At 39.1% G+C, this 10,714-nt stretch overlaps 1 protein-coding gene across 1 annotated transcript in view; it reads left to right on the top strand.

The window, feature by feature from the left end:
- Positions 1 to 1,421: 1,421 nt before the first annotated feature.
- Positions 1,422 to 10,714, top strand: part of LOC127232806 (vomeronasal type-2 receptor 1) — a 30,008-nt gene continuing 20,715 nt past the window's right edge. The window contains exon 1 of the mRNA XM_051199071.1: positions 1,422 to 1,654. Coding sequence (XP_051055028.1) covers positions 1,422 to 1,654 — 233 coding nt within the window. The remainder of the gene's footprint in view (positions 1,655 to 10,714) is intronic.

The raw sequence follows: 10,714 nt of genomic DNA, 5'->3' as shown, positions 1-10,714 counted from the left end.
TCCATTTCCCTTCAGAAAAGATCTACCCTCCCAGAGATATCAACTAAATAGTACATAACAACATGCAGTAAAACTAAACACAAACCTTCATAACAAGGATGAATGAGGCAACTCAGTGGGAGGGAAGGGTCCCAGAAGCAGGTAAAAGGGTAAGAATCCCACTCCCACCTCTACCCCTCTCCCACTGTAAGGATCCTGCAAAAACCCCAAGCTAAACAACTACAGTATGTATGCAGAGGGACTAGGGCAGAACCATGTAGGCTCTGGGGTTCAGTCTCTGCAAGGCCCTATAAACCCTTCTTGGATGATTCTGTGGGACCTGTTCTAGTGTCCTTGACCCTATGACTGATAGCTGTTAGTTTCACTTGGTTTGTATTGGAGTATCTCATTGGCCAGTGAGTGATTTCAGAAATATGGTCTACAGGACCAGGTACCCCATCGGGTGACTAAGTTATACCTGATGCCAAATTGCCTATGTAATGCTTTTAGTTTATTATAAATTTTAGTTTTATAAGTAAAACTTATACACAAAAGATATTTTTAAAAGATCTCTACGGGTTCCTCAGCATGTTCTTTGAGCAAAACTGTATAATCAAATGTTCTGCACATTTTCCATGATCCAGATATTTGGGCTGAATTTTACTGACTATGAGCTATGCCATGTATTCTAAGGGTTGGGGAATGTTTGAGAAGGAGCAGAGATGGTGACAGGGAGATCAGAATCATGATGAATTGATCTAATAAGATTTGTGTTTGAGTGTCTGGAGGTGGAGGCAGTAGCATGGTGCCTACCTGGCAGGCACAAAGTCCTGGGACTGAACAGGATTTGTCTAAGTTCACTTAGCCATTGAGGTTACTGCAGCACAGAAACTGTGAGACTTAATTAGCATCATGGTAATAAAAATGGAGGCACACAGATTTGCTCTGAAGTCTTTTTTTTTTTTTTTTTCTACTTCTGATAGTTTTCTATTCAGTTGTTTCTGTACCTAAAAGAGAATGCTTGGACTGTTGTCACCTCTTTTGGTACTTAATGATGAAACAGGATACTATTCCTCTTCTTTGGGGTAGAGAAGACCTTAGAGTTGGCTACAATGAGACTCAGAACAGTGCTAAACAACAAAAGACAATTTCTAAAAAAAAAAAATTACAATACCTTTCAACTAAAATCCATGATTCTGTCAATATTTAGCATTGCAAAGCATTTAGGATATTCAGGTGTCTCTTTACAGACCATGGCTCAGCTCCTAGTCCAGATCCACAAATTGGAAGTGGTTGGGAGATCTGTGACAGGGAAGTGAAATTATGTAGCAGGGAGCAGCAAGCAGGTCACTAGGTTGTGACACATACACACTCCATCTAGGTGCTTCCTTAAAAGGTGTGCAATTTCAACACTTTCATTATCCTCAAACTTACCATCTTAAATGGTGAGCAGAAAAAAGTATTTAGTTCTGGTGTTAACTGCATTTTTATGGGTTGAATTACATGCCCAAAATAAAAACAAGAATATGAAATGCAGGTTACTGGGCAAATTTAATTTGACTGGGTATGTAGAAACCAAAAACCATTCAGTTGTTATTGGAGGATTATTTCCTATCCACTCTAGGACCATCCCTACAGACCATGATGGAGAACCCATATCAGCCATGTGTGAAGGGTAAGCCATTGTTTAATTTTTTTTCTTTCTTTCATTAATTTGGGTGGCTGGAGAAGAATGTAAGCATGGGGCCTCGACTCCAGTTGAAGTTCTAGGATTCTGGCTTTATCTTTGATTACAGAGTATGGGATGTTTTGTGGTTTCTCCTCATTAAATTGCTACTAGAGGGTTCTCTCTGGGTCAGGAGCAGGATCATCTAAACTCCTATTATACAAATAGGCTCAGGGGGTGCATGCCACAAATGCTGAATAGTTTATACTTTCAGAGGACCTCTGTTGGTTCACAAGAACACTGAGGTTTGAGAAGCACAGAAGCTACAGAGCTTGGAGGCAGGAACACAGTAACATTACCAATTACTGTCAATTGTTACAATCTGGAGTCCAAGTGCACAGTGTGGAAATTCTGACTTCTTTCTAGGGCAAGCTTCATGGGAAGATTCTGTTCCACAGAAAATCTTCTGTCCCTACTGCTGACTCCTCCAACATATCATATAAAGAAATAGAACCCCTGATGCCATTGTGAAAAAAGCAAAATTGGTATATGACTGATGTCAGGAAACATATGTATCTCTCATACACACAGAGAGAGATAGAGAGAGAGAGAAAGAGATAGAAGGGGAAAGCTTAGATGTGAAATATGCCAGAATTTTTTGTTTTGTTTTGTTTTCAATTATTTTTATTTTACATATCCATCCCAGGGCCCTCTCCCTTCCTCTTTCTCTCTCTCCCACCGTCCCATGCCCCTCAATGACCCTCCCCTCCCATCTTCCCCCCCAACTCTACATGTAGGGTGATATATGCCAGAATTTAAAAGAAAACCAAACAATCATCTACAATTCCATTGGAAATAATAGCAGCATTTTTTAAATTTTATTTTATTTATTTTTTTTATTTAATTTTATATAACAAAGTCCAATTAAATGAAAACAAACATTTATACACAATATTTGGGAATTTGGGCGTCGTTCTTTCGAAACTACTTCCTGCTGGTAAGGGGCGCTGTCTTGGGGGATTCGAAGAAGATTCAGATATCCTAGCTGTAGTCTGTAGGGCTGTTTTGTCCAGCTGTTTGGAATGTAGGATCAGCTTGTACTCTGTTTCAGGTGGTCTGGTGTGATCAAACCACATTAGTCTGTAAGGAATCCACATCTTTTCATTTTCTGTGGAAACAAAAATAGAAATACTTTTCCCCAGTAACTTGTTCTTCAACTTAAATTTTGGAGTCAAAGCGTTTTTTTTTTTTTTTTTTTTTTTTTAATTTATCATTTTACATGTCGATCCCAGTTCCCTCTCCCTTCCTCCCTCCCTCCCCTCCAGCCCTCCCTCCCTCCTTCCCTCCCTTTTGCCCTCTCTGCTCTCTCCCATGCACTCTAAACACCCTCCCCTCCCAACCCCCCACCACAATACCATATGTAGGGGAATGCCATCCAGTTGGGGTCATGTAGATCTGACAGGTCCTGTGAAGTAGGGACTAGGGCTTCTCTCCTATCTCTAGAATAAGGCAGTTATCCCTCCATGGGGGATATGTTTGCAAAGTCCTTTTGTGCACCAGGGATACATCCTGGCTCCACTGTCTGAGGTCTCTTAGACTGCTCAGACCTTCTGGCTGAGACCCATATTTAGGGGGGTCCGAGTCAGTCCCCTGTTGGCTTCCCAGCTATCAGTCTAGTGGCCCTTAGCTCCTCCTTGTTCAGGTAAGCTGTCTCTATGTACTTCTACCGCATGGTCTTGTCCTTTCCATCTTCTTCTGGGTTCTAGTTCGGCTCAGTGTTTATGTATGGGTGTTTGCTCCTGTTTTCAACAGGCATTAGTTGAGGACTCCATGGAGAAGTTAGTTGTTGATCTCACTCTCCGGGAAGGGCATTTATGATAGCCTTTCCACGGAAGCTGAGATTGTTAGTTGGGAGCAGTCTTGTAGTTCCCTCGACCTTTCTTTGTGTTCAACTTTATCTTCAAACCAATATTGGCTCCCTCTTTTATGTTCTCTCTCTCTGTCTCTGTCTCTCTCTCTCTCTCTTTCCTATATTCCATTCCTAACCAGGCTCAATCCTCCTGGTTGCACATGCCTTCCTCTCCTCCCTCTCATTTTCTCCTACTTCTCTCTCCATTAGCTGTCTTCCCCCACTTTACCTGAGGTCTGGGGGACTTGTCCCTTCCCAGTTCTGTGAGGGACTTTATATGAATCTCTTAGAATACAACTTGTATCCTAGTTCCTCTGGTGATGTGAATTATAGGCTGGTGATCATTTGATCTAGTTCTAAAATCCATATATGAGTGAGTACATACTGTGTTTCTCTTTTTGTGACTGGGTTACCTCATTCAGGATGGTTTCTTCAAGTGCCATCCACTTGCCTGCGAATTTCAAGATACCATTATTTTTTTCTGCAGAGTAGTATTCCATTGTGTAGATGTGCCACATCTTCATTAACCTGCTTCCAGGTTCTTGCTTTTACAAATAGTGCTGCTATGAACATAGTTGAACAGATGTCTTTGTTGCATTGATGTGAATCCTTTGGGTATATGCCTAAGAGGGGGATTGCCGGGTCCTGTGGTAAACTAATTCCCATTTTCCTATAGCTCTGTAGTAGAGCTTGAAGTCAGGAATGGTGATGCCTCCTGAAGTTCTTTTATTGTATAGGGTTGTTTTGGCTATCCTGGGTCTTTTGTTTTTCCATATAAAGTTGATTATTATCCTTTCAAGGTCGGTGAAGAATTGTGGTGGGATTTTAATGGGGATTGCATTGAATTTGTAGATTGCTTTTGGTAAGATTGCCATTTTTACTATGTTTATCCTACCTATCCAAGAGCATGGGAGGTCTTTCCATTTTCTGGTATCTTCTTTAATTTCTGTCTTTAGAGTCACAAAGTTCTTATTATATAGATCTTTTACTTGTTTGGTAAGCGTTACACCAAGATACTTTATGTTGCTTGTGGCTATTGTAAAGGGTGATGTTTCTCTGATTTCTTTCTCTGCCTCTTTGTTGTCTGAAAAAAATAGGGCTACTGATTTTTTTGAGTTTATCTTGTATCCTGCTAGTTTGCTGAAGGTGTTTATCAGCTGTAGGAGTTCCCTGGTAGAGTTTATTGGGTCACTTATGTAAACTATCATATCATCTGCAAATAGAGACAGTTTGACTTCTTCCTTTCCAATTTGGATGCCCTTGATCTTCTTTTGTTGTCTTATAGCATTAGCTAGAACTTCTAGTACGATATTGAAGAGATATGGAGAGAGAGGACAGCCTTGTCTTGTCCCTGATTTTAGAGGAATTGGCTTAAGTTTCTCTCCATTCAGTTTGATGTTGGCAGTTGGTTTGCTGTATATTGCTCTTATTATGTTTAGGTATGTTCCTGTTATCCCTGTCCTCTCTAATACCTTTATCATGAAAGGGTGTTGAATTTTATCGAAGGCTTTTTCCGCACCTAGGGAGATAATCATATGGTTTTTCTTTTTCAGTTTGTTTATATGGTGGATCACGTTGATAGATTTTCGTATGTTAAACCATCCCTGCAATCCAGGTATGAAGCCTACTTGATCATGGTGGATGATTTCTCTGATGTATTTTTGAATTCGGTTTGCCATTATTTTATTGAGTATTTTTGCATCGATGTTCATCAGGGATATTGGTCTGTAGTTTTCTTTCTTAGTTGTGTCTTTGTGAGGTTTGGGTACCAAAGTTATTGTGGCCTCATAAAAAGAGTTTGGCAATAAACCTTCTGTTTCTATCTTGTGGAACAGTTTGAGGTGTAGTGGTATTAGTTCTTCCTTGATTGTCTGGTAGAATTCTGCACTGAATCCATCTGGCCCTGGACTTTTTTTCGTTGGAAGGCTTTTGATGACTGCTTCTATTTCATTTCGGGTTATAGGTCTATTTAAGTTGTTTGTCTGTTCTTGATTTAATTTTGGTAAGTGATAGTTATCCAGAAACTAGTCCATTTCCTTTGAATTTTCTATTTTTGTGGAATACAGATTTTCGAAGTATGACCTGAAAATTGACTGGATTTCCTCTGTGTCTGTTGTTATGTTCCCCATTTCATTTCTGATTTTGTTAATTTGCATGTTCTGTCTCTGCTTTTTCGTTAATTTGGATAAAGGTTTATCTATTTTGTTGATTTTCTCAAAAAACCAAATCTTTGTTGCATTGATTTTTTGTATTGTTTTCCTGGTTTCTATTTTGTTGATTTCAGCCCTCAAGTTGATTATTTCCTGGCGTCTGCTCCTGCGGGGTGAATTCGCTTCTCTCTGTTCTAAGGTTTTCAGTTGGGCTGTTAATTCATTTATGTGACTATCCTCTGTTTTCTTCATATGGGCACTTAGTGCAATGAACTTCCCTCGTAGCACTGCTTTCAAGGTGTCCCATAAGTTCGGGTATGTTGTATCCTCATTCTCGTTGAATAGTAGAAAGTCTTTAATTTCTTTCTTTATTTCTTCTTTGACCCAGGAGTGGTGCAATTGCAGATTGTGAAGTTTCCATGAGTTTGCAGGTTTCTGCTATTTGTGTTGTTGTTGAATTCCAATTTTAAAGCATGGTGGTCCGATAAGATACAGGGGACTATTCCAATTCTCTTGTATCTGTTGAGGTTTGTTATGTCTCCTAGTATGTGGTCAATTTTAGAGAAGGTTCCATGTGGATGGAATGTTCTATATATATCTATTAGCCCCAGTTGAGACATAACTTCTGTTAATTCTTTTGTTTCTTTGTTGAGTTTCTGATTTGTGGTCCTGTCTAGTGTTGAGAGTGGTGTATTGAAGTCTCCCACTAGAAGTGTGTGAGGTTTTATATGAGCTTTGAGTTTTAGTAGTGTTTCTTTTACAAATGTGGGTGACTTTGTATTAGGGGCATAGATGTTCAGAATTGAGACTTTGTGTTGATGGATTTCTCCTGAGATGAATATGAAATGACCGTCTTCATCTCTTTTGACTAGTTTTGGTTTGAAGTCTAGCTTGTTAGATATTAGGATAGCTACGCCTGCTTGCTTCTTATTTCCATTTGATTGGAAAATCTTTTCCAAACCCTTTACCCTGAGGTAATGTCTATCTTTGGAGCTAAGATGTGTTTCTTGTATGCAGCAGAAGGATGGATTCTGTCTTCGTATCCATTCTGTTAGCCTGTGTCTTTTTATAGGTGAGTTAAGACCATTTATGTTGAGGGTGAGTAAGGACCATTGATTGTTGATGCTTGTTTGGTTTAGGTTTGTTGTTGGCAGTGGTATTGTGAATATATTTGTTCTGCTTCACCCTAGGTTTCTGGTGTAGTTGGATTATCTGTTGCCTACATTTTTGTGGGTGTAGTTACCTTCCTTGGGTTGGAATTTTCCTTCCAATACTTTCTGTAGGGCTGGATTTGTAGATACGTATTGGGAAAATCTGGTTTTGTCATTGAATATCTTGTTCTCTCCATCTATATTGACTGAGAGTTTTGCTGGATATAGTAGCCTAGGCTGGCATCCGTGTTCTCTTAATACTTTTAGAACATCTATCCAGGACCTTCTGGCCTTGAGAGTTTCCATGGAGAAGTCAGGTGTAATTTTGAAAGGTCTGCCTTTATATGTTACCTGTCCTTTTTCCTTCGCTGCTCTTAATATTCTTTCTTAATTCTGTATGCTAGGTGTTTTGATTATTATATGTCGAGGGGTCTTTTTTCTTTGGTCCAGCCTATTTGTGGTTCGGTATTCTTCTTGTACTTTCATGGTCATGTCCTTCTTCAGATTTGGAAAGTTTTCCTCGATGATTTTGTTGAATATGTTTTCAGCACCTTTGAGCTGGGCTTCCTCACCTTCCTCTATGCCTATTATTCTTAGGTTTGGCCTTTTCATGGTGTCCCACATTTCCTGGATGTTGTGTGTTAAGGATTTGTTGGATTTATGGTTTTCTTTGGTCGATGAATCTATTTCTTCTAGTTTATCTTCTGCGCCTGAGATTCTCTCTTCCATCTCTTGAATTCTATTGGTTATGCTTGTGTCCGTGGTTTCCGATTTTTTGCCCAGCTTTTCAATTTCCAGCTTTCCTTCCATTTGTGTTGCCTTTATTTTCTCAATTTCAGTTTTCAAATCTTGAACCGTTTCCTTCACCTGGTTAATTGTTTTTTCTTGGCTTTCTGTACTTTCCTTAAGGAATTTGTTCATTTCTTCCACTTTTTTGTTTGTTTTTTCCTCCATTTCTTTAAGGGATTTTCTCATATCTTCTTTGAGGGCCTCTATCATTTTTATGATGGTGATTTTTAAGTTGTACCCTTCTGCTTCCTCTGCTTTGTTGTTGTGTTCCATTCTAGTTGGTGTAGATTCCCTAGATTCTGGTGGTGTCATGTTTGTCTTTCTGTTGTTAGGTGTTCTCTTGTATTGCCTTCTTCCCATAGTTTCTTCCAGTAGGTGTTGGTGGGGTCTCTTCCCTCTCTCTATGGTCCTTCCCCAATGGGCTTATGTGGATCAAAGATTCAATGTCTGTAGCTCTGTGTGGTCCAAGCTCTCTAGGAGGTTTCTCTCTGGCCAATAGCCGGCAGAAGAGGACGAGGGTTGGGCTGGAACTTGAGAAGGTTTTGCAGGGTAGTGGGATCTCACTGGAAACTGGCGCTCTCCAGCTGAGACCTTGTTCTTTGGCAGGGGCCCGGATTTGGGGGTCAAGGATCTTGCCCGCAGGAACTCCAAGTGGACCCGCAGAGATCTTAGGTGTAATTCTGCTGTCCTGGAACTTTGACAGATTTAGTTGTTGAACTCAGCTTGTGGTGGTAATGCCTGTAGGTTCCCCACCAAATCGCATCTAGCAGCAGACAATCCTTCTGATCTTGCTCCCTGAAGAATAGCTCTTAACAAAAACATAGACAGATGAACTCCAGCAGGTTCTTGGTCCCAGGAAGCTGTTCCTGTGCTGCAGGCAAGAGACCATTTTTTAAATTTTAATGTCCCTTTCTGGATCTATTTTAAAAAAATAACCCTATGATTTTAAATAGTATGAAAGACACACAGGCACTATTTATATTGGACATATGTCTAACACAGCAGGTTTTCCATGATGCTGTGTGGTCATTATAGCTGTAGGGGGCATGTTTAAATATTTTTGTTTCTTTCCCAATTAAGTTGATACCAATCACAACTTCTTTCCTTTTATAGCATCCCATGCTTTATGTTTGAGTAATTTTATAAAGGAGTAATCTTCTGTAATGTTGTTGATAAAGTGAAAATTTGTGAGCCTGCAATTATCTCTTTCTTCATCCCAGTAATTCATTTCCATTCTCATAGGGAAGCAAAAGGGTCAAGCAGAATTGAAGGTTTGCTTAGTTATCATAGCAGCAGATCATCACTTAATCACAGCTTTCACTTTAGATTTTATCATAATGAACCACACTAATCTTTCATGAACTGAATTACTTAATTAGGTCTCCAATCTTTACTGGACCTCTTGAAGTTTATTTTCCACAAAAGCTGAGTTTCTTTTTTAAATTATGGACAGTATTCCCACACAGCAGATGAACCACCACTAGACATAGAAGTTTTTTAATATTATAAAAATTCAGTTTGTTGCAGATAGCTTTTTCCTTTTATCTGAAAATAAGAATTTCTTTGGCTAATTTAAAGGTACAGTTACAGGCTCAAAGCAAGTGGATATGTTTCTAGCTTGAAATGAAAAGCTAGTTTACTTTAAAAGATACCATTGTTGTGCTTATATTGAAGCTATTCTTGCCATCAGTGTGAACCTGTAAAATAAGGAACAGTATGGTAAAGATTTTTGTGTCTGGTCCCTTGTGTTTGGTACTTTTCTTTAACTATGTTACCTCCTCTACTTTGCATTCCCAAAATGCTGGTCTTTTCCATCCTTGGATGTTACACTATCTTTAGTGATTGTGTAACTTTTCACCAGCTGTCTGTCTGCAGCCCTGTCCTTATTCATGCTGTCTGTATGTCTGTCTGAAGCCCACTCCTCATGCTGTTTGGTTTCATCCCTCCGCCACCCAAGAGCATGGTATTGCTCTTAATTCATTCTGGCTGCATGAACTTTGTATTTTGTTGCTCATTGTCCTACTGTCAATGATGTTTTTTTAATTACTTTGCTCGGTTACTTTTCTCTTTCTTTACCTAAGTCAACATCTTCTGGGAAAACAAATTGAGAACAGTCTCTTCATTACAATATCTATAGTGTTTTACAGAGGAACACCACAGGTTTGTACTAAATGAAAAGCAAAACTAAGCCAGAACATGAATTAAATAGAGTGACCAAGGGAAATGGCTCATTTAGTAAAGGCCTGGCCTTGCAAAAATGAGGACCTGAGTTATAGAACACAAGACCTACACAAAAAATTTTGGTGTGGTGGCACTCCATAATCCCAGTGCTCAGTAGACAGACACAAGAAGATTACTCGGGCTTGCTGGCCAGCTGTACTGGCCATGTCAAGATGGAAGTACAGTGAGAGATCCTGTCTCAGGCAGAGAGTGACTGAGAAAGAAGGGTAACATTGACATCTCAGCTCAACAAGCATCAAAATATGCATATACAGAGTCAGGAAGGAAAATTCTGAATTGTCCATAGAGATAATTACTTTTAGGTATTGAATTTAAAATACTTACAAAGCTGGGGATATAAAGTTCATTACTACAGCTAGCTACAGAGGGTAGGTAGTAAGAGAACAGTTACTCATAAATGTTTTGCAGAATTTTGTTAAAGTATGGCCAGAGTCAGGTGAAAGGGAGTAGAAGAGGGTGTTTTGTGCTATTTCATGCTATTTGTGCTATTTCATGAAGGCCTTAAAAACAATACAAGAAAAATTAGTCATAGTATACAATAATTTACATACTGCTTTTTATAACTTCTGCCATGCATTAATGTATTAAAATTATTTATCTTTTTCATTATAATTAATGTTCAGAAGAAAATAAGTCACAGAGGAGAGAAGAGTCATGTCCCTAGGGCTCTGCAGTGAAATGAGACATCATGACCTAAAGGGATTATAGGGTGTTTTTAGTAATGAGAATTGTGGCTAGAAGAACTAGTCACAAGAAATAAAAGAACACGTTTTGAAAATAAATGAATATAAATTTGAAAATATTGAAACGTATAAGAGATGTATAAGGC

The sequence above is a fragment of the Phodopus roborovskii genome, unplaced genomic scaffold, assembly GCF_943737965.1.
Source record: "Phodopus roborovskii unplaced genomic scaffold, PHOROB, whole genome shotgun sequence".
Lineage (NCBI taxonomy): Eukaryota > Metazoa > Chordata > Mammalia > Rodentia > Cricetidae > Phodopus > Phodopus roborovskii.
Note: the sequence above shows the minus strand (reverse complement) of the source record. Positions and strands in the feature narration are given on the sequence as shown.